The sequence below is a fragment of the Hemiscyllium ocellatum genome, chromosome 7 (genome assembly GCF_020745735.1).
Source record: "Hemiscyllium ocellatum isolate sHemOce1 chromosome 7, sHemOce1.pat.X.cur, whole genome shotgun sequence".
NCBI classification, from domain to species: domain Eukaryota; kingdom Metazoa; phylum Chordata; class Chondrichthyes; order Orectolobiformes; family Hemiscylliidae; genus Hemiscyllium; species Hemiscyllium ocellatum.
This window is the reverse complement of record NC_083407.1, coordinates 10,495,450-10,519,600: the sequence shown is the minus strand read 5'-3', so window position 1 is coordinate 10,519,600 and position 24,151 is coordinate 10,495,450. Positions and strand designations below refer to the sequence as shown.

At 44.6% G+C, this 24,151-nt stretch overlaps 1 protein-coding gene across 1 annotated transcript in view; it reads right to left on the bottom strand.

Annotated features, from left to right (window-relative positions):
- LOC132817381 (protein Wnt-10a-like) overlaps positions 1–24,151 on the bottom strand; it is a 78,940-nt gene that overhangs the window by 38,811 nt on the left and 15,978 nt on the right. Inside the window, exon 3 of the mRNA XM_060827802.1 lies at positions 4,617–4,990. Within this exon, the coding sequence (XP_060683785.1) occupies positions 4,617–4,990 (374 nt within the window). The remainder of the gene's footprint in view (positions 1–4,616; positions 4,991–24,151) is intronic.

Sequence of the window (24,151 nt, the reverse complement as noted above, 5' to 3'; positions counted from 1 at the left end):
GGTGTCCCGGAGATATTCCCTAAAGCGCTCTGCTAGGAGGCACCCAGTCTCCCCAGTGCAGAGGAGACCGCATCGGGAGCAACGGATACAATAAATGATATTAGTGGATGTGCAGGTAAAACTTTGATGGATGTGGAAGGCTCCTTTAGGGCCTTGGATAGAGGTGAGGGAGGAGGTGTGGGCGCAGGTTTTGCAATTCCTGTGGTAGCAGGGGAAGGTGCCAGGATGGGAGGGTGGGTTGTAGAGGGGTGTGGACCTGAACAGGTAGTCACTGAGGGAACGGTCTTTGCAGAAGGCAGAAAGGGGTGGAGAGGGAAATACATCCCTGGTGGTGGGGTCTTTTTGGAGGTGGCAGAAATGTCGGCGGATGATTTGGTTTACGCGAAGGTTGGTAGGGTGGAAGGTGAGCACCAGGGGCATTCTATCCTTGTTACGGTTGGAGGGGTGGGGTCTGAGGGCGGAGGTGTGGGATGTGGATGAGATATGTTGGATGGCATCTTTAACCACGTGTTAAGGGAAATTGCCGTCTTTAAAGAAGGCGGCCATCTGGTGTGTTCTGTAGTGGAACTGGTCCTCCTGGGAGCAGATACAGCAGAGGCGGAGGAATTGGGAATACGGAATGGCATTTTTGCAGGACGTAGGGTGGGAAGAGGTGAAATCCAGGTAGCTGTGGGAGTCGGTGGGTTTGTAACAAATGTCAGTGTCAAGTTGGTCATCATTAATGGAGATGGAGAGGTCCAGGAAGGGGAGGGAGGTGTCAGAGATGGTCCAGGTAAATTTAAGTTCAGGGTGTAATGTGTTGGTGAATTGCTCAACCTCCTCGCGGGAGCACGAGGTAGCGCCAATGCAGTCATCAATGTAGCGGAGGAAGAGGTGGGGAGTGGTGCCAGTGTAATTCCGGAAGATGGACTGTTCTGCGTAGACAACAAAGAGACAGGCATAGCTGGGGCCCATACGTGTGCCCATGGCTACCCCTTTGGTCTGGAGGAAGTGGGAGGATTCGAAGGAGAAATTGTCAAGGGTGAGGACCAATTTGGCCAAACGAATGAGAGTGTCAGTGGAAGGAAAAAACGGAGGGCTTGGAGGCCCCGGTCATGGCGGATGGAGGTGTAGAGGGATTGGATATCCATGGTGAAGATGAGGCCTTGAGGGCCGGGGAAACGGAAGTCTTGGAGGAGGTGGAGGGCGTGGGTGGTGTCTCGAATGTATTTGGGGAGTTCCTGGACTAGGCGGGATAGGACAGTGTTGAGGTAGGTAGAGATGAGTTCAGTGGGGCAGGAGCATGCTGAGACAATGGATCAGCCAGGGTGGTCAGGCTTGTGGATCTTGGGAAGGAGGTAGAACCGGGCAGTACGGGGTTCCCGGACTATGAGGTTGGAAGCTGTAGGTGGGAGATCTCCTGAGGTGATGAGGTTCTGTATGGTCTGGGAGACGATGGTTTGGTGTTGGGGGGTGGGGTTATGGTCGAGGGGGCGGTAGGAAGAGGTATCCTCGAGTTGGCGTTTGGCTTCAGTGGTGTAGAGGTCAGTGCGCCCCCTTTATCTGCTGGCTTGATGGTGAGGTTGGGATTGGAGCAGAGGGATTGGAGGGCTGCGTGTTGTGAGGGTGAGAGGTTGGAGTGGGGGAGGGGGGTAGGCAGGTTGAGGCAGTTAATGTCCCGGCGGCAGTTGGAAATGAAGAGGTCGAGGGCAGGTAATAAGCCATCATGGGGTGTCCACCAAAGTCCCTGTCTCTGTGCTCTATGACTTTAAAGTGTTGGATATAGTTGTTAGGGCCAAAGGGATCAAAGGATGTGGGGAGACAGTGGGAACAGGGGACTGAGTTGGATGATCAGCAGTGACCATATTGAATAATGAAGCAGACTCAAAGGGCCGAATGGCCTACTCCTGCTCCTTTTCTTCTATGTTTCTGAGATAACTCACCATCACCTTCTGAGGGTCGTTAAGGATGGGTAATAAATGCCAGCCCACCCAACAATGCCCACATTCCCATGAACAAGTTTGTAAAGAACCTTTATTGCTGAAAATTGCCAATGTGCTTCACCAGACTATTATCAGAGAAGGTCTGACAGAGAGACATTTAAGGAGATATCAGGATGGGTGGTCAAAAGTCAAAGGGATAGATATTAAATAGTGTTTTAAATGAGCAAAGAGAGGCAAGGAGGTTTAAGGAGAAAATTCCAGAGCTTAGGCTTCAACAACTGAGGGGACAGGCAGCAGACAGTGTATCATTAGATTGAAAGCATCTGTAGGCTGATGCATTAGGGAAATATTGACTAATTAAACATTTCAGACTGGGATAGGGATGGTGGAGGGATAGGTGACAGATGAATATTAATATTAATAGTAATTTCACCCTAAATCTATACCCTCGAGTTTTGGACTCCAGCAACACAGGGAAAAAAACGTTGGCTATTCACCAAGAAAAAGAATTTTTCTAATCAGTCTATTCTGAGACATAATGACACACCCCTGAAGCATGAACCCAATCCTCCATGGGACACTACCACTGTGCTGTAAGAGGCCAAAGCATTCACAGCAAGAATTGAACCTGTATTAGAACATAGAACAGTACAGCAGAGTATGTGTCCTTCAGCCCTTGATGTTGCTTTTTTTATTAGATTCCCTACAGTAGGGAAACAAGTCCTTTGGCCTAACAAGTCCACACCAATCCTCTGAAGAATAACCCACCAAACCCTAACATTACGGGCAATTTAGCATGGCCAAAGCACCTGACCTGCGCATTGTGGGAGGAAACCAGAGCACCTGGAGGAAACCCACACAGATGCAGGGAGAATGTGCAAACTCCACACAGACGGTCATCTAAGATTGGGATCGAACCCGGGTTCCTGGCACTGTGAAGCTGCAGTGCTAGCCACTGTGCCACCCCAAAACTATAATGACCTTTTGGTAAAAAATTAGGTCTGCAGATGCTGGAGATCACAGTTGAAAATGTGTTGCTGGTTAAAGCACAGCAGGTTAGGCAGCATCCAAGGGATAGGAAATTCAACGTTTCAGGCATAAGCCCTTCATCAGCCCTGATGAAGGGCTTATGCCCGAAACGTCGAATTTCCTATTCCTTGGAGGGCTTATGCCCGAAACGTCGAATTTCCTGTTCCTTGGATGCTGCCTAATCTGCTGTGCTTTAACCAGCAACACATTTTCAACTATAATGACCTTTTATCCTACTCTAAGATCAAACGAATCTACATATCCTACATTTTTCTATCATCCACATGCCTACCCAAGAGTCGCTTAAATGCCCCTAATGTATCTGACTCTCCTCCCACTGCTGACAGTGCATTTCACACACCCATCACCTTCTGTGCAAAGAACCTACTATTCTGCTAACACCACAAATCACACTGTAGTCAGGCACCTTATTGATTGGGCCATGCAGACACCGTTAATATCGGATCAAAATTACTAAATATCGATCAATCAAGCTGGTCAGTGATATTATTACACACTATTAGAGCCAGTCAGACTAGAACACAAACCTCCTGAGCTGAGAGGTAGTGGCACTACCACTCTGTCACAGGAGCCCCAGCGTTACTCAACAAGAATATTAATTGCAGCTATCAATTTGCTATCACATACCTCTGGCCAGGAGGGATTTGAAACCAGCCCTCCTGACTCTGAGGTAGGGACATTAGCACTACAACACAAGCACCCTCAATGCTATATGAGTATATTTTTAAATATCAGGGATATTCTTACTGCAACTTTCATTAGGGAAGGCGATAGTTTTGTGGTATTATTATTATTGGACTGTTAACCCAGAAACCCTGGTCATGTTCTAGGGACCCGGGTTTGAATCTCACCATGGCTGATATTGAAATTTGAATTCAATAAAAACCTGGAGTTCAAAAAGTCTAATGATGCCCATGAAACGATCATCAGGAATAATCCATCTGGTTCCCTAATGTCATTCCTAGGGAAGGAAGCTGCCATCCTTACCTGGTCTGGCCTACATGTAACTCCAATGGGGCTGAACTCTGGTGTAGGCCATAAATGCTGCCTAGCCAGCAATGACCTCATCTCCATGAATGAAAATTTTAAAGTTACACAGATTTAGGACAGATGGGACTTAAACCCAGGCCTCCTGGCTCTGAGGTAGGGACATTACCACAGTAGCCCCTAACATTCACTGATCATTTGACAGACCAAGTGCCTAACTGCTATCACTCACTCTCCCTTTTCTGTTTTCACGATATGTGGATTTTTGTTTTTGTTCTGAGCAGAAAGAGACAGAGCGAGAGAGAGACAGACAGACAGAGACACAGAGAGAAAAAGATGGAGAGAGAGACAGAGACAGAGAAAGAGAGAAAGAAAGAGAGAGAACGAAAGGGAGAGACAGAGAGAAAGAGAGAGACAGAGACAGAGAGAAAGAGAGAGACAAAGACAGGGAGAGAGACTGAGACAGAGACAGAGACAGACAGAGAGAGAGAAAGAGAAAGAAAAAGAGAGAAACAGAGACAGGGAGAGAGACTGAGATAGAGACGTGACAGGGAGAGAGACTGAGACAGAGACAAAGACAGAGAGAGGCAGAGAGAAAGACTGAAAGAGACTGAGACAGAGACATAAGCAGACAGCGAGAGAGAGAGAGTCACTCACCTGCCGACCCACCCTGTTGTTGTGGAGCCTCATGCGCGAGTGGATGTCCTTGTAGGTTTCCCGGGAATCCAGAAAGTCCCTGGAAAACTTGTCACCATATTCCACGTCGGGGCTGCATCCTCCCCATTCCCAGGAGTCCTGGGGTCCTGGCAGGTCAGTGGGAAGGGGTTCGAGGACCCCATGTACCATGCCTTTGCCCCGGTTCAGCGCCTCCAGCTGGAGCCGGTTGAGTTTGAGACGGAAGGCCTCCTCATCGCCACGCCTCTTGTCGTCACAGCTGCAGGCTTTCAGCTTGCCCAGGCTGCAGGCATTGGAGACAGCGTGAACGACCCCCGCTGCTGCGATGGCGTAGGCGTATGCACTCTCCTTAAAACCTGCACAGAGACCGAGACAACACAGGTCAATGTAGAATGGAATCCCAGCAAGAGAGCGATGCAAAGGTGGCCGTTCAGCCCATTGTGGCCGGCTCCAATCCCCACTGCCAGTCCCTTGCCCTTTCCCTGCCCACTGTCTCTATCCAAATAATCCTCTTGAATGTCTCAGTTGAACCTGCCAATTCCCAGGCCCAGCCAGCAACGCCCACATCCCATGAAAGGATATTAAAAGAAAATTCAGCTAATTAATCTTGATGAGGTAAAGTACCTTAAAATATTTTGACCCATGAATCCAGGGGCGGCAATGGCCTTGTGGTATTATCACTGGGCTCTTACTCCAGGGACCCGGGTTCAAATTCTGCCACGGCAGATGGTAGTATCTGAATTCAATGGAGGGATGGGGAAGAAGTATCTGGAATTTGGTATGATGACCATGAGCCCATCTTCAGGAACAGTCACCCATCTGGTTCTCTAATGCCCCTTTAGAGAAGGAATCTGCTATCCTTACCTGGTCTGGCCTACATGTGACTCCAGACCCACAGCATTGCCATTGACTCTTAACTGCTCTCTGGGCAATAAATGCTGGCCTGGCCAGTCACACCCTCACCCCACAAATTAATAAAAGGATGCAAATATAAATGCAACCCTTTGTTGCTTTACCTGGATCTGATATATCTGAGAATTTCTATCAGGAACACAGTATGTGACTGGGTATGACACTCCTGCATATTACAGAGGAACCTCAATTAGCCGAATGACACAGACAGGGAGTATTTTGTTCGGACAATTGAACGTTTGGATACTCAAATGCTGGATAACACAGTCTAGCCAAGCATTGGGACCTTGCAATCTTGCCATACAATCCGAAATTCGGACAATCGAAAGCCAAGGGTACAGTAAGCTGCCATGTGAATTACAAAATGTAGCATTTACAAATGTGACACAGTGACTCAGTATGTCAATGTATATGCCACTCCTGTGCAGTATGCAATAATCACAGAAAGAGATATGAGCGATGAAAACACAAAGTGCAGGAATTACTCAAATTAAAATATGAGAAAATAGCTGTAATCAGGGACCTCAGGCCTGCTCCATCATTTAATAAGACCCATGGCTGATCCGACTGTAAGTTCAAATCCAAATAACTCTTCACCCTCTTTCTCAACCAGAATCTCTGCACCTCTGCCTTAAAATATTCAAGGACTCTGTTTCCATCTTTCAGGAAGACAGTTCCAAAAACTCACATATGGACTAGGAGCAGTAGGCCATTTAGCCCCTGCTCCATCATTTAATACTATCATGGCAGATCTCATTTCGGCCTCACTCCCCATAACCCTTCAACACATTACTAACCAAAAATCTATCTCTTCCTTAAACTTATTCGATGTCCCAGCATCCACCAAACTTTGAGGTGAAAAATCCACAGATGACTCTTTGAGAGAAGTCCTTGCTTCTCATCTCTGCTTTAAGTCTGTCACCCCTTGTCCTAAAACTATCACCTCTCATTCTAGATTACCCCACATGGGGAAAGGTCCTCTCTATGGCCACTTTGTCAATTCCCTTCAATATCTTATGTACAACACTCTTGAGAAAAAAATATATTCACCTCAGCTCTGTTTTAAATGGATGATTTAACAAGGGACCCTGAATTACGGATTCTCCCATCAGAGGAAGCATCCTCCCCACATCTACCTTGTCAAGACCCTCAAGATGTTACGGTTCTATCGCACAGGAGAAAGTGAGGACTGCAGATGCTGGAGACCAGAGTCGAGAGTGTAGTGCTGGAAAAGCACAGCCGGTCAGGCAGCATCCGAGGAGCAGGAGAATCGATGTTTCGAGCATAAGCTTTTCTGATGAAGGGCTTATGCCCAAAACGTCGACTCTCCTGCTCCTTGGATGCTGCCTGACCGACTGTGCTTTTCCAGTGCCACGCTCTTGACATGGTTCGATCACATCACAGGGTTGATGGTCAGGGACAAGAAATGACAAAAATGCTGTGATACAAAAGTCAAAGTGAACAGTAACAGTTATAGAATCATAGAGTTATACACGGAAACAGGCCCTTCGGTCCACACAGTCCATGGTGACCATAATCCCAAACTAAACTAGTCCCACCTGCCTGCTCCTGGCCCGTATCCCTCCAAACCTTTCCTACTCAAGGATCCATCTATTCATGTCTTTTAAACATTATAATTGTGTCCACATCCGCCACTTCCTCAGGAAGTTCACTCCGCAGGTGAACTCCATGTAACTTAAGGAGGAGATAGATTTTTGGTTAGTAATGTGTTGAAGGTTTATGGGGAGTGAGGCCGTAGGTGAACTACTCTCTGTGTAAAAAAATTGACCCATGTCATTTTTAAATCTCTCTCCTCTCACCTTAAAAATGTACCCCCCAGTCTTGAAATTCCCCATCCTAGGGAAAAGACAACTACCATCAATTCTATCTATACCCCTCATTATTTTATAAACTTTTATCCAGCATTGAATACATCATAGTTTGTTTTATTCATTCCCAGAAAGAGAGCGTAACTGTCTGGACCAGTATTTATTGCCCATCCCTAATTACCCAGAGGGCCCCATTGCGTGGGTATGGAGTCACATCTAGGCCAAACCAGGTAAGGATGGAAGTTTCCTTCCCTAAAGGACATTAGTGAACCATATGGGTTTTTCCAACAATTGGTAATGGATTCATGGTCATCATTAAATTCTTAATTCCAGACTTCATTGAATCGAAATTTCACCATCTGTCATGGTGACATTCGAACCCAGGTCCCCAGAGTATTAACTGGTCTCTGGATTAATAATCCAGTGATCTCCTCCACCCCCAGAACTTCCCCTTTGACCAACCACTTCCTCGATCTTTTCAACAGGGAAATATAACAACATATAACCACCCTTCAATTCTGACTCTGTTTATCTTAGAATTCCTACTGTGTGGAAACAGGCCAGTTGGCCCAACAAGTCCACATCCATTCTCCAGAGAGTAACCCACCCAAACCTATTCCCCTACATTTACTCCTGACTAATGCACCTATCTACACATCCCTGAACGCTCTGGGCAATTTAGTATGGCCACTTCATATAATCTGCACATCTTTGGACTGTGGGAGGAAACTCATGCAGACACGGAGAGAACATACAAACTCCGCACAGACTGTCACCCGAGGCTGGAATCGAACCTGTGTCCCTGACGCTATGAAGTAGCAATGTTTTCCACTGAGCCACCCTGCTGTAACTCTTGCTTCTCTCTCTCTCTCTGGGTTTCTGCAGCACTTTCTGTTTCTGTTTCAGCTTTCCAGCGTCTGTAGTATTTATTGAAAGATATTAGTGCAGGCTTTTAAAGAAGCAAGAGAGAGGGAGAGAGATTGAGTGAAGATTAAAGTGACAATTCCACTGCTCAGGGTCTCAGAATCAGCAGCACAAGCACCTGCATTGATAATACTCCCTCGGAGTGAAAATGCCAAAAGTACCAAAAAGGAATTGTCGTGGAAATCAAATATCCCAAATGTCAGCAGTAAAGGGTTTTCAGATCCAAGTCTGCTATCAATTATACTGTCATGAGAGATTACGGTAAGGCCTCATCTGTGCATTTGGTGCCTCATGGCAGGAGTAAGAGGTTGTAAATTAACAGCAACATAAATTGCTTCATCCATTTTTTTTGTGATCCTCCCACACAAAAAAAGTGGTGGTGTCATTGCTCTGAGCAAATTAAGCAAGATCATAGCATTGTTATACGGCCGAAGGAGGCCATCCTGCCCACATTGTCTGTGCTGGCTCTCCAAGTGGATCTCGCTCCATTCCCATGCGTTCTTCACGTCACCCTGTACATTTTCTACTTTCTCATAAACATCTAATTCCCTTTTGAACATCTCGATTGAACCTGACTCCACTACAGTCTCTGGCAGCGTGTTCCAGACCCGAACCACTTGATCTGTGAAAATGTTTCCCCTCGTGTCGCTTTTGTTAATTTAAATCTGTGTCCTCTCATTGCTGATCCTTTCACAAGCAGGGACACTTTCTCCCTACCTGAACCTCTCATGGCTTGAAATCATCAAGCAATCTTCTGTCAGCCTTCACTTCTTCAGGGAAAGCAGCCCCAGCTTTTCCAATCTATCTAAATATCTGAAACTCCTCACCCTTGATTCACCTTATGAATCTTTTCAGCACTCTGTCTAATGTCTTCACCTCCTTCCTAAAATGCAGCATGCAGTGCTGGAGGCAGATTACTGTCTGATTCAAGTTCAACACAACCCCTTGTACTCTTGTTTTCTTAGCCCATTTTAATAAATCTTCAAATTAATTTGTTGGATGCACAGTATCTTGAGTTAATTTTCTGTGTCATCCAGAAAAGGCATAAAGGTTTTCCTTTTGATGAATACTTCATCTAAAGGGGTCGACAAATTGGGAATGAGTTTGACAAATCTTCTAAAATGGGGTCATAACCGTGCAATTCTTTGGTGTAAGTTGCATTGAGATGTATCATAGAGTCATAGAGCATGGAAACAGACCCTTCAGTCCAACTCGTCCATGCTAACCAAGTTTCCCAAACTTTACTAGTCCAATTTGACTGAGTTTGACCCACACCCATCTAAATGTTTCCTATCCATGTGCCTGTCCAAATGTCTTTTAAACATTGTAACTGTATTTGCCTCTTCCTTTGACAGCTTGCTCCATACGTGCACCATCCTCTGAATAAAAAAACTTATCCTTCAGGTCCCTTTTAAATCTTTCCCCTCTCACCTTAAACTTATTCCCTCCAGTTTTGGGCTCCCCTACCCTGGGGGAAAGACCTTAGACACTCACCTTGACATTGCCCTTCTTGACCTCTATAAATTCATCGCTCAGCCTCCGACGCTCCAGGGAAAATTGCCCCAGCCTCTCCCTAATACTCAAAACCCCCCCAGTCCCAGCAACATCCTTGAAAATGTTTTCTGCACCCTTTCTAGTTTAACAATGGTCTTCCTATAGCAGGACAAATTGTATGCAATATTCCAAAATTGGCATAAATGGCATCTGCATTTGTAAGTTGGTTACATCGCATTCAGTGAATTTACTGAAAGACTGAACCATGAAGCACAATTCTCAACCAACTGAAAAGTGACCTCTGTCTTCACAGAAGCTGCTTAACCTGCTGGGAATTCCCAGCATTTTCTGTCTTCATTCCAGGTATGGTGTCAGCCTGTGTTGAAGTAAATGGCGTTGAACTATAGTTGATGAAAGAACAGCGGATGCTGTAAATCAGAAACAAAACAGAAGTTGCTAGAATAGCTCAGCCAGTCTGACGGCATCTGTGAAGAGAAATCAGAGTTAACATTTCAGGTCACCCTTCCTCAGAACTCAAACAGAACAGTTCTGAGGAAGGGTCACTGGACCTGAAACGTTAACTCTGAGTTCTCTTCACAGATACTGCCAAACCTGCTGAGCTTTTCCAGCAACTTCTGATTTTGTTTTGAACAATATTCAGCCTTGATGAATTGACAGTCCACCTGAAACAATAATTTAAGGGAAGATGGCGCAAGTGAGTAGGAAAGCAACACTGAATGATCACCTGAACTTCCTGATGAAGGGCTTTTGCCCGAAACATCGATTTCCCTGCTCCTCGGATGCTGTCTGGCCTGCTGTGCTTTTCCAGCACCACTTTAATCTTGACTCTAATCTCCAGCATCTGCAGTACTCACTTTCGCCTAATCACCTGAACTTGCTAGTGTATGGTCATAATGGAGACATAATCATATCAGAGTGATTCCCACAGGAACTACCAACCACTATACCTTCAGGTCCTCCTCCAGGTTGAAATCCTGTTTTATTATTATCTTCTTACTCTGACTCATACTTCCCCAAGACCCCCAAAACCCTCATCTTGCCATGTCCCTATATTCTTAGAAACGTGGCTTCAACTAACTACCACTTAAGTCTTGAGCTTTCCTTTTTTTTAATTCTCTCATGGGATGTTGGTAATGCTGGCCAGACCAGCATCTGTTGCCCATTCCTAACTGAATGGCTGACTGGGTTATTTCAGAGGGCAGTCAGCATTAATGGCAGTGGTGTGTTAGCTCAGTTGTCTGGATAGCTGGTTTACAATGTAGGGTATTACAAATGGTGTGAGTTCAATCCTCACACCAGCTGAGGCTATCATGAAGGTCCTGCCTTCTTATCCTCTTCCCCTCACCCAATTGTCTGGTGAGGTAAGAGAGCAGGAGAGCTGATATTTTGGGCATAAACCCTTCATCAGGAATGTGTGATGAAGGGCTTATGCCCAAAAGGTTGACTCTCCTGCTCCTTGGATGCTGCCTGACCTGCTGCGCTTTTTCCAGCGCCACAGTTTTCGACTGCCTAACATCTGCAGTCCTCACTTCCTCCTCTGGCGAGAGAAGACGACTATCGTGACTTTATTGTCAATCTGGAGTCACATGTTGACAAGACAAGGTCAAAAGGTTATATTCTCAAATCCTTTGCTGGAGTAAACAAGGCAGACTTTTTTACATCAATCCATGACGCTTATGCTGGTCACTAATGTGTTTTTTTAAAATCATTTGTGAGATGTGGCATCACTGGCTGGCCAGCGTTTATTGTCCATCCCCAGTTGCCCCTGAAGGTGTTTTGTTTCAAAATTCCAGCAGCTACTATAATTGGTTTGGAAAAAGTATCCTGAGAAGATTAAAATCAGGATGACTAAGCCAGTGACACTACCATAGTGGCAGTCCCCTTGATCTTACCTTCCCACTTAGATTCCCTGCAGTGTGGAAACAGGCCGTTCGGCCCAACCAGTCCACACCGACCCTCCAAAGAACAACCCACCCCCTCTCTGACTAATGCACCTAACACTCTGGGCAATTTAGCATAGCCAATTCACCTGACTTGCACATCTTTGGACTGTGGGAGGAAACTGGAGCAAACCCACACAGACACAGGGAGAATGTGCAAACTCCACACAGACAGTCGCCTGAGGATGGAATTGAACCTAGGATCCTGGTGCTGTGAGGCAGCAGTGCTAACCACTGAGCCATTGTGAATCACCATGAATCTTGAAGGCTCACAGCACAGCAGGCCATTTGCCCTATCTCACATGTTCCTAGCTATCTAGTGATAATATATTTCACCTTACAGTTGCAATGGTTTCTCCTTTGACCACTCCCTATGGCAAAGTATTCTGAGTTCCAGTAGCACCTGTAGAGAGTGCATGGGCGTGGTAACATGATCCTTCAGCTTATGAGAGGGTCTGCCAGGCTAAATGAAGAGAAAAGCCTTCACTGGTATGTCACAGAACAAAGCTGATGGCTATTATCCCTCATGGATTCAATATGTAACTCAATAGAAATGTCTTCACCCAAGGCATGCTGTAAGGATAGTATGAGAAGAGCATGGGCATATTTTAGGAGAAAGTTGATAAATGCATAGGGGAGAAAGGAAGAGTAAAATATGACAGTAGGGTCAGGTGCGGAACATGAGAAGAGGCGTGAACACATCAACAGACCAAATGGTCTGTTTCTGTGCAATAAATGTAATGTCAATGTTTTATGGGATTCTAAATTAATAAACCCACCATCACCCTCCCATCATTGTCTCCTCCAACAGAGGATATAGTCTTTTTCTTAAACATTTGATGAAAACCCATCATTATTTCATAACCCTCTATTAAATCTATTCTTTTGCCTTCTGTGCTGTAGTCGGGACAGTTCCCATGCTATGCTTTTTAATTATAGTCTCCCACTGTCTCTTTAATTTTTTGTTTCTTGAACCTTGGTGGTGTGCTCACAATGAGATGTGGTCCTTTTGCAGAGGTTGCTTAATGAAAGTAAACATTCATTACAATAACTGCCTGTGTGGTATGCAAAACGAGCCTTCCAGGGAAATGACACACACAGGTTGCAAAAAGAGAGATTGGCCATTCAGAGCAACCCAAACATGCAAATAACCTGGCACCCATGATTTTTCTTCTCTTCCTACTTCATCAATCCATCTTAGCTGCTGATAAAATACCTCTGAACAGTCACTAAACCAATGTGTAATTGGTCTATGTGTACAGCAAATGTCCAGAGGCATCTGGATAGATAAACAATTCGTGGGGAGGTGATAACCTAGTGGTATTATCACTGGACTGTTAATCTAGATGTCCAAGTAACATCCTGGGCTCAAATCCTTCCCATAGCAAATGCTGCAATTTGAATTCAATAACAAAAGAAAATCTACAATTAAGTGTCTAATTGATGGAAAACCCCACGTGGTTCATGAATGTCCTTGAGGGAGATTCTTACCTGGTCTAGTCTACATGTGATTCCAGACCCATTGGTTAACTCTTTTCTGCCGCTGGGATTGGCAATAAATGCTGACCTAGCTAGCAATGGCCTCATCCCATGAATGAATAAAAACAATTAATAATAGAGGGTATGGCTGCAGTAAATGATTTCGATGTGACGTCGATGCAGGAAAACTAATGAGGGTGTGACAGCAGAGTGGGCTGAAGTAAATTGGCAAACTTAGCTCAAGGATAAGCCAACAGAGATACACTGGCGGAGATTTCAGGGAAATACTTCCAAATAGATGAATAAACACATTACAACAGGAAGAAAATGTCCACAGGTCAGACTTGCTCTCTGTTGCTAATTAGAGAATTAAAGACTGTATCAAACTAAATAAAAAGCATTTAGTTGTGCAGTGACAGACAGCAGTTCAGAACGTTAGCCAGAACATCAAAAGAAAGACAAAGATATTAATAAAAGGATAAAGATTCATTTGAAGAGAGAGCTAGCCAGAAATATAAAAATAGAGTTTTTGTCAATGATTGAAGTTGAAAGAGTTAACAAAGTGATTGTCGATTCTAAAGAAAGTGTGTCTGAAGAATTAGTAATGGAAACTACGGAAATGGCATATGAATTGAACAGATATTTTATATCAGTTTTCACCAAAACCAAAACAATTAACAACCAAAACCAGCAATAAACCAGGAGATGGAAGAGATGGAGTAACACAGGAAAATCACTATAACCAGAGAAGTGGTACTGAGTGTTGGAGATGCAGGTTGAGAAGGGCTTGGGTCCTGATGGGTTTTTTCCTTGGTTTGTAAATAAGTGGTTAGTGTGACAGTTGATACATTGCTGTTAATTTTCCAAATTCCTTTATTCCGGGGATAGCCCCATAAGATTGCAGATAATGAATGTATCCACCTTATTCAAAAAGAGATAGAGAGAGAAAGCAGCAAACTACGGGCCAGTTAGCTTAACATCATCATGGGGAAAATGTGAGAAAACATAACAGAGCATTTGGATAAGTTCAAGATAATTGAGCAGAGTCGCCATGGTTTTATGAAAGAGAAATCATGTTTGACCAATCTACTGGAGTTTTTTAAGGAGGTATTATGTGCTTTGAATAAAAGGAATGTGTAGATTCTACTAAGATTTCAGAAGCTGCACTATCAAATGTTGATGTGGGTATTTTTAAAACTGTCTCCAGGTGTAGTAGGGAGCACATTGGCATGGATAGAAGACATACTGGAAAACAGGAAGTACACAATAGTTGTAAGTGGGTCTTTTCCATGTTGGCAACGTGTAATGCATGGTAATGGGGATCAGTGCGAGGACCTCAACTGTTTATAATTTAGATAAATGACTTAGATGAAGGGATGAAAATGTATTATTGTTAAAATTTCTAGACAGGTAAGTGAATTGTGAAGAGACACAAGGAGATTACAAAAATATATTGATTGGTCACGTGAGTGGGCCAAGGTGTGGCAAATGGAATACTATGTGAAGTTGTCCATTTTGCAGTAGGAATAAAAAAGTTTATTATCTAAATGGTGAGAGTTAATAGAGCTCAGAGCTGCAGAGAGATCAGGGTCCTTGTGAAAAAAAATTAGACAATGTTGGTATTCAGGTACAGTAAATCATCAGGAAAGTAAATAAAATGTTATCATTACTTTAAGAAGAATTGAATATAAAAGATTTGAGGTTATGCTACATTTAGACAGGACTCTGGGAGAACACAGCTGGAGTGCAATGCACAATTGTGGTCACCTCATTTAAGTAAAAATGTCAATTCATTAGAGGCAAAGACTCCTAGAACTAGGAGTCACTGCTTAAAAAATAAGCGGTCGCCCATTTAAAACTGAGATTAGATGAATGTATTTTTCTCAGAGGGTTGTACCTTTGGAAGTTTCTTCCTGAAGGGCTGTTGGAATCAAGGCCCGTTAATACTTTTAGGGCACAGGTACAAGGCTTCTTGTTAAGCAAGGAGTTGTAGGGTTATCAGGGTGGGTGGGGATTGGATTTGAGGTTGCATTATGATCAGCAATGATCATCTTGAATGGCAGCACAGGCATGAGGGGCTGAATAGCCTTCTCCTGGTCCTGATTCATATGTTCATAAAAGAATAGAAAGACATAATGCCAGGGTTAGATAATGGCAAGTGGATCGCAACAAGATTCTCAAAGGTTAAGGTAAAGTACTCACAGAGTCATCGTCATGGAGTCATATAGCACAGAAACAGACCCTTCAGCCCAACCAATCCATGCTGACCATAATCCCAAACTAAATTAGTACCCCTGCCTGCTCCTGGCCCATATCCTTCCAAACCTTTTCTAATCATGTATCCATCCAAATGAGTTTTAAACATTGTAATTTTATCCACATCCACCACTTCCTCAGGAAACTCATTCCACACACGAACCACCCTCTTTTTAAAAAATTTGCTTCTTATGTCTTTTTTTAATCTGTCTCCTCTCACCTTAAAAATGTGCCCCTCTAGTCTTGAAATTCCGCATCTTAGGGAAAAGCCAACTACCATTAACCTTATCTATACCCCTTTTTGTAAACTTTTATTAAGTCATCTCTCAACCTCGTACGTTCCAGTGATAAAAGTCCAGCCTATCCAGCCTTTCTTTATAACTCAAACCTCCCATACCCAACAACATCCTGGTAAAACTTGTCTGAACCCTCTCCAGTTTAATAGTATTCTTCCTATAACTGGACGACCAGAACTGGACACAGCACTCCAGAAAAGGCTTCACCAACATCCTGTACAATCTCCTGGGGAGTATATTCGGAAGTCATGAGAATGATAAAGACATCTCCTTAAATGTCTAGGGATCATTTATACAACACCATAAAAACTGATGAAAAGTGAAGGTGTCCCAGGGCAACACAGACAGCATCAAGCTGTGGGATATTTTTCTCTTCTTTATGTGTCATTGACAAGGCCAGCATTTAGAGCCATAGAGTCATAAGAGATGTACAGCACGGAAACAGACCTTTCAGTCCAACTTGTCCATGCTGAGCAGACATCCTAACCCAATCTAGTCCCATCTGCCAGCATCTGGCCCACATCCCTCCAAACCCTTCCTATTCATCCAGATGCCTTTTATATGTTGCAATTGTACCAGCCTCCACCATTTCCTCTGGCAGCTCATTCCATACACGCACCACCCTCTGCATGAAAAAGTTGCCTCTTAGGTCTCTTTTATATCCTTCCCCTCTCACCCTAAACCCATGCCCTCTAGTTCTGGACTGTCCGACCCCAAGGAAAATACTTTGTCTATTTATCCTATCCATGGTCCTCATAATTTTGTAAACCTCTATAAGGTCACCCCTCAGTCTCCAGGGAAAACAGCCCCAGCCTGTTCAACCTCTCCGTATAGCTCAAATCCTCCAACCCTGGCAACATCCTTGTAAATCTTTTCTGAACCCTTTCAAATTTCACAACATCCTTTTGGTAGGAAGGAGACCAGAATTGCACCCAATATTCCAACAATTCACACTGTAAATTTTTGCTATAAATTCTGTGTGTTAGGATTGAGCCCTCCACTGTCACCTGATGAAGCTCTGAAAGCTAGTGTGCTTCCAATTAAACTTGTTGGACTATAACCTGGTGTTGTGTGATTTTTAACTAATTAAAGCAGATGTGCTTTTAATCACAATTTCACAGTTGCCATTACAGAGACCAGCTTTATAAATTATCAATAAACCTCATCAACTATTTGGAGGGATTTGAATCCACGTTCACAAAAGCTTAGCCTGGCCTGGTGGTTCACTAGCCCAGTGACTTCACCAATATGCACCCAAAACACCTATTTTAGGTTGGTCTATTAGAGAGACAGTACTGATCCAATGGCCTGTAATTTACTAGGTTGGCATGGTGGCTCAGTGGTTAGCACTGCTGCCTCACAGCGTCAAGGACCCGCATTCTATTCCAGCCCTCGGCAACCGTCTGTGTGGAGTTTGCACATTCTTCTCTTGTCTACATGGGTTTCCTCCCAAAGTTCAAAAATGTGGACTAGGCATGGGAATTACAGGGATAGGGTAGGTCTGGGTGGCATGCTCCTTGGAGGGTCAGTGTGGACTTGATAGGCTGAATGGCCTACTTCCATACTGGAAGGATTCTATGAAAGTAGTTTTGTTAATGAATTCATTGGCTTTCCACTGCTCCACTCTTGGGGAAGAGTCCACATTTAAAGTAATAATCTGACTCATATTTTCCATGCATCCGATGCCTGCTTCCGGCACTTTCTACCATTAAATTTAGATTTCTGGCAGTTTCATCTTTTATTCATTCTGTCTGAGAGAGCTAAGTTCCTATTGAGCTAGAAATACGAGGTGACATTCGACAGAAGTGGGCGATCCGATAGACACAGCCCCATACGTTACACAAGCATAGGAAGGGAAAATGATAGATACATAAAGAGGAGTAGAAAAATGAAAAGATCAGTGGAGACATGTAGATGGAGATGTACAAGGTTAAAACATAGACAGGACATAGATAAAAAGATGTGTATAGGAAGAGAAAGATAAATAACAATGAAAGCTGTTTAAGGAGAAAGATTGCAGGAATAAAAATACACAGATGGCTGTTTGTTGGGTGTGTACATGCAAAGAAATTGGGGCTACAATGTTTAAGCTCTGAAGCTGAGTGCCACTTGAGAAAACTATCGATAACCCCTTCTGTTGTTATGCTGATGATTGAGAGTAGACTGATGGTAATTGGCCTGGTTGGATTTCTCCTGCTTTTTGTGCACAGGACATACCTGGCATTGTCGGGTAAATGCCAGTGCTGTTGCTGTACTGGAACAGCTTGGTTAGGGGAGCATCAGGTTCTGGAGCGCAAGTCTTCATTGCTATTGCCTGAATGTTGTCAGGGCCTTTGCAGTATCCAGTGTCTCCAACTGTTTCCCGGCATGATCTGGACTGAACTGAATTGGTTGAAGACTGGTGTGTGTGATGCTGGGGACCATTGAAGGAGGTCAAGATGGTTCATATGCTTGTCATTTTTGGCTGAAGATGGATCCACATATTTCAGCCTCATCGTTTTCAGTCATTCAGAAGTCACATGACACCGAGTAACAATCCAACAGGTTTATTTGAAATCACGAGCTTTCGAAGCGCTGCCTCTTTGTCAGGTGAAGTAAGGTGTTGCTGAAAATGTGTTGCTGGAAAAGCACAGCAGGTCAGGCAGTATCCAAGGAGCAGGAGAATCGACGTTTCAGGCATGAGCCCTTCTTCAGGAATTTCCTGAAGAAGGGCTCATGCCCGAAATATCGATTCTCCTGCTCCTTGGATACTGCCTGACCTGCTGCGCTTTTCCAGCAACACATTTTCAGCTCTGATCTCCAGCATCTGCAGTCCTCACTTTCTCCTAGAAGTAAGGTGTTGTGTGACTTCTGAGCTTTAACCAACCCAGTCCAACATCACATCCCAGGCACCTCCACATCATTTGCACTGATATTATGATCTTTCCCCGGCATTGAGGATTAGGATATTGTGGAGCCCTCTACTCCTGTTGGGTGTTTAATTATACCCCCCGCACCCCCCACCACCATTCACAACTGGAAGGGGGCAGGTATACAAAGTTTAGATCTGATCAGAGATTGGCAGCTCAGGTTTGGATGACAAATGTCCTTCCCTGAAGGATATTAGTGAATGAGGATGGGTCTTTATGACAATTGAGGGTAGTTTCATGGCATTAAAATTGAGAACGCATTCAGTGAATTTAAATTTCCCACCTGCCACAATGTGGTTTGAACTCGTATCTCAAGAGTGTTAGCCTAGACCTCTAGATTAGCTATTAACTGCCCCAGAGTAAGTGGTGAAACTTACAGTTAAACTTACAAAATTGTTGCAGGGCACGGATGTGGCTACTGAGTCTAGAACTAGTGATAAAATCTAACAATAAGGGACAAGCCATTCAACTTTAAGATAAGGAGGAATTTCTTGAATCTCTGGAGTTCTCCACTGTAGTTGACTGTGGAGGCAGTGAGACAGAAATCAATAGATTTCTGGATACCAATGACATCAGGGACAGCAGGGGAGATCGCATTGAATGGATGGGCTGAATGGCTTACGTCTGATCCTATATCTTATGGGCTTCTGAGAAGGACTTGAGATTGATGATCAGCCATGATCTTAATGAGTGGGACATTAGATTCACTATACCGAATGACCTATTCCCGCACCTATTTCCTATTGATCCATGTCTCACTTCCTTTGCCAAGGTTTTTGGTCATCTGTCTTGCTAGCACTCCTGCCCCACAGTGCCAGGAACCCAGGTTCAATTCCACCCTCAGAGTGACTGTCTGTGTGGAGTTTACACATTCTCCCTGTGTCTGCCTGGGTTTCCTCTGGGTGCTCTGGTTTCCTCCCACAGTCCAAAGATGTGCAGGTTAGATGACCTGGCCATGGGAAATTGCCCATAGTGTCCAGGGATGTGCAGGGTAGGTGGGTTAGTCACTGGGAAATGCAGGGTTACAAGGATAGGGTGGAGGGCTGGGTCTGGATGGGATGCTCTTCAGAGGGTCAGTGCAGACCCGATGGGTCAAATGGCCTCTTTCTGCACTGTGGGGGCATTCTCAGATGCATAAGAAGGAATAATCTGCTTCTGCTCATTGTTGGGCATATCGCCTTTGTGTGATCATTAGACTTGTGAAGCCAAATTTTACCACGCTACAGCTGTTTTATAAGTACAGATTGTTGTGAATCTGATGGCTATGTGAAGATGGGGTTCACAGCTGAGGGGAGACAGGAACCCCCAAATCATTCTCAACAGCTCCAAATCCACCCCCCACCTTCCACCTCCCCCCACCACCCCACCTCCCCCCACCCACCCCAGGCCCGAGCGTCACCAATGCCGACAAATCCTGACACTTCTGTTTGGAGCTCAGAGTGTAGCGGTCAACCTTGTGTTTCCCCAGCAGCAGGGAGCACTCCAAATAACCTCCACTTCAAATATGAACTTGCCCAGCTCAGCTAGAAGGGAAATTCAACAAATAAATCCAACAGTGAGTGACTCCCCCTTTTGAAAATAACAAATAATATGGCAATCAGGACACTGCTGGAAGTATTTCAGATTTAAATCAGGGAAATCAGGATGGAGTCAGTCACTGGGTGTGTGCTTTTTCCATGACTGAGGGAAGGAGTTTGATTAAATTGAATCTCTCGCTCTCTCTCTCTCTCTCTCTCCCTTTAAGATGTTCCTTACAACCAACTTTATCAAACCAAGCTTTCAGTCACCTGAACTAGTTCAGCTTGCAGACTAACAAATAATTCAAAGGGGCACACATGCATGGATGCACTGATGACAGCAGAAAGTGGGAAAATGAATTAAACATTTAAGGAATCTGTCACTTCTGGTTAAGAAGAGCAGGCAACATGTGCACCGAGGGGAGCAGATTCACTTAGTGCTCAACAGGAAGGAAGCAGACACAGTGTTCCCACTCTACGATACCAAACCCAGACAAAGAGGGATAGGTAGGGAAAGAATGCTTGAGAGAGAGTGGGCACAATTGAAAAATGGAAGAGTGAAATACATACTCAGGCGGAAGTTGGGTGGAAAATATGAAGTGTATCAAAACGTGTTGATTTGACTTAGATCTGTGTAAAAGATGCCAACCCCAAAGTTTACCATTCCATAAATAAAGTATGGAACATGTTTATATTGGCTGTGAGTTGGGCGTAGCAGAAAGAATTGCAGTGCGTTACATATTGACATGGGTTCCCCACCAGATTGGGTTAGAATGGTATTGAGTTCATTGTCCCTTTGCACCAGAAGCAGGTATCCACCAGTGCGTGGATTCTGACATCTCATAAATCCCTCACTTCCATCACCCACTAATTCCAACCATGTCTCCAGCCTGAAACTGTTGACCTCCCTTGTTAATCCTCCCCATCTTTTATTCTCAATACATTTGGCAGCACCTTCCAAACTCACAACCTCTACCATCTAGAAGGACAAGGGCAGCAGATACATGGGATTACCACCTCTTGCCAGTTCCCTTCCGAATGACTCACCACCCTGACTTGGAAATATATATCACTGTTCCTTCTCTGCAGCTGGGTCAGAATCCTGGAGCTCCCTCCCTCCCTGCACTGTGGGTGCATCATCACTATACAGATTGCAGACAATTAACATCGTCTCAATAACAGTTACAAACTGAGTTGAAAAGTGTGGTGCTGGAAAAGCACGGCAGGTCAGCCGGCATCCAAGGAGCAGGAGAGTCGATGTTTCAGGCATCAGCCCTTCTTTTGAAGGCCTTATGCCCAAAACATCGACTCTCCTGCTCCCTGGATGCTGCCTGACCGGTTGTGTTTTTCCAGCACCTCCCTTTTTGACTCTGACTCTCCAGCATCTGCAGTCCGACTTTCTCCTAACAGTTATGAACTCACCACCAAAAAACAAGAGAAGACCACTCGGCCCTTCAAGCCTGCTCCACCATTCCATAAATTCATGACAGATCTAATTTTATCCTCAACTCGGCTTCCTGCATATCCCCTGTAATCTTTTATCCCTCTTGGTCATCACAAACCTATCTCCGCCTTAAAAATGTTTAAAGGTTCCTCATCCATTGTCTTTTAAGGAAGATAATTCCAAAGACTCAGAGAAAAAATGTTTCCTCATCTATGTCCTCAGCTGGCAACACCATATTTTTCAACTATGACCTCTCACTCTAGATTCTTCCTCAAGAGGAAACATCTTTTCCACATCCACCCAATCAAGTCCACTCGGGATCTTTTATGTTTCAATTAAGTGACCCTGGCTCTTCTAAACCCCAGAAGAAACAGGCCCAGCCTGTCCACCCTTTCCTCATAAGGCAATCCCCACATTTCAGATATTAGTCTAGTAACCCTGTCTCCAATGCCTTAATCTCCTTGTGCACATACACTGACCAGAACTGTACACAGTACTCCAGATGCTCTGCATAACTGAAGCATAACCTCTTTTATGCTCTAACGTTCAATTCTCCTCACAATAAAACAATCCCCATAGTTGGGAATTGGAAACAAACGCTGGCTTTGCCTGTGATTAGAAAGTGAGGTCTGCAGATGCTGGAGATCAGAGCTGAAAATGTGTTGCTGGAAAAGCGCAGCAGGTCAGGCAGCATCCAAGGAACAGGAAATTCGACGTTTCGGGCATAAGCCCTTCATCAGGACATCGAATTTCCTGTTCCTTGGATGCTGCCTGACCTGCTGCGCTTTGCCTGTGATGCCCACATTTTGTGAATGAAGAAAGAAGATGGTGCGTGTTGTGAGACATAAGGCATCACACAAGGACAAGTATCAGAGAATGCATGATTGCATTTACATTTGGCAATGTACAATTGCACATCATGAGACTGGGACCTGGGAGGATGGGCTGCTAAGCCGTTGGGCTGCTTTGTGAGCTGCACACATCCGGGCAAGTGCCGAGCATTCCAATATGATCCTGACTGGTGTACACACAGAGTCATACAGGCCTACAGCTCACAAAAAGGCCCATCAAATTTGCCCATCTATCTAACTATTCTACACATACATGTTAGCTTTTTATTTATTCATCCACAGGATGAGTGCATTGCTGACGAGGCCAGTACTTATTGCCCATCCCTAATTTCCCACAGGGCAGTTAAGAGTCAACCACATTGGGTCTGGAGTCACATGGAGGCCAGACCAGGTAAGGATAATGGATTCCTTCCCATGAGGGAACCAGGTAGGCTAATAACCAAGTAGGTTAGTGAACCAGATAGGTTAGTTAACCAGGAAGGTTAATGAACCAGGAAGGTTAATGAACCAGGAAGATTAGTGGCCCAGGTAGCTTAATGACCCAGGTAGATTAATGAACCAGGTAGTTTAGTGACCCAGGTAGGTTAATGAACCATTAGTGAACCAGGTAGGTTAGTGAGCCGGATAGGTTAATGGCCCAGGTAGGTTAACGAACCAGGTAGGTTAACGAACCAGGTGAGATTTTCCTCTGGCGATTGACAATGGATTCATGGTCATGAGACTCTTAATTCCAAATTCTGCTGCCTGCCATGGTGAGATTCGAACAGAGGCCCCCAAAACATTACCTGGGCCTTTTGCCCGAAACGTCGATTCTCCTGCTCCTCGGATGCTGACTGACTGGCTGTGCTTTTCCAGCACCACACTCTTGATCTCTAGGTTAACAGTCCAGTGGTAGTACCATTAGACTGTCACCTCCCCTTATAGCTTTAAGGTCATTGGTAGCAATCTCCACAAAGCCATTACAAATAGGAATAGGAAAAGACTATTCAGCCCCTTGAGCCTGCTCCACCATTCAGTAGAATCATGGAGGATCCAATAGTACCTACTTTCTTGCCCTTCCCTGTAACTCCCAATTTCCAAATAGATCAAGGATCTGTCTCAGCCTCATCCCTTCACCTCAGAATCATAAAATGGTAAATTGAAGACCGAGCCCACAGTCATGATAGCAAATCGAGGCTGATAATGTACTGCACATAGAGTGATAGACAGCACGGAAACAGACCTTTCGGTCCAACCCATCCATGCCGACCAGATATCCCAATCCAATCTAGTCCCACCTGTCAGCATTTGGCCCATATCTCTCCAACCCTTCCTATTCATATACCCATCCAAATGCCTATTAAATGTCGCAATTGTACCAGCCTCCACCACTTCCTCTGGCAGCTCATTCCATACAAGTATCACCTTCTGCGTGAAAAAGTTGCCCCTCGGGTCTCTTTTATATCTTTCCCCTCTCACCCTAAACCTATGCCCCCTAGTTCTGGACTCCCCCAACACAGGGAAAAGACTTTATCTGTTTATCCTATCCATGCCCCTCATAAGTTTGTAAACCTCTATAAGGTCACCCCTCAGCCTCTAACGCTGGAGGAATGTGACACCATTGGAGCTGGGAGCTTTCAAATGGAGCAGTTAACCCGAGACCTTG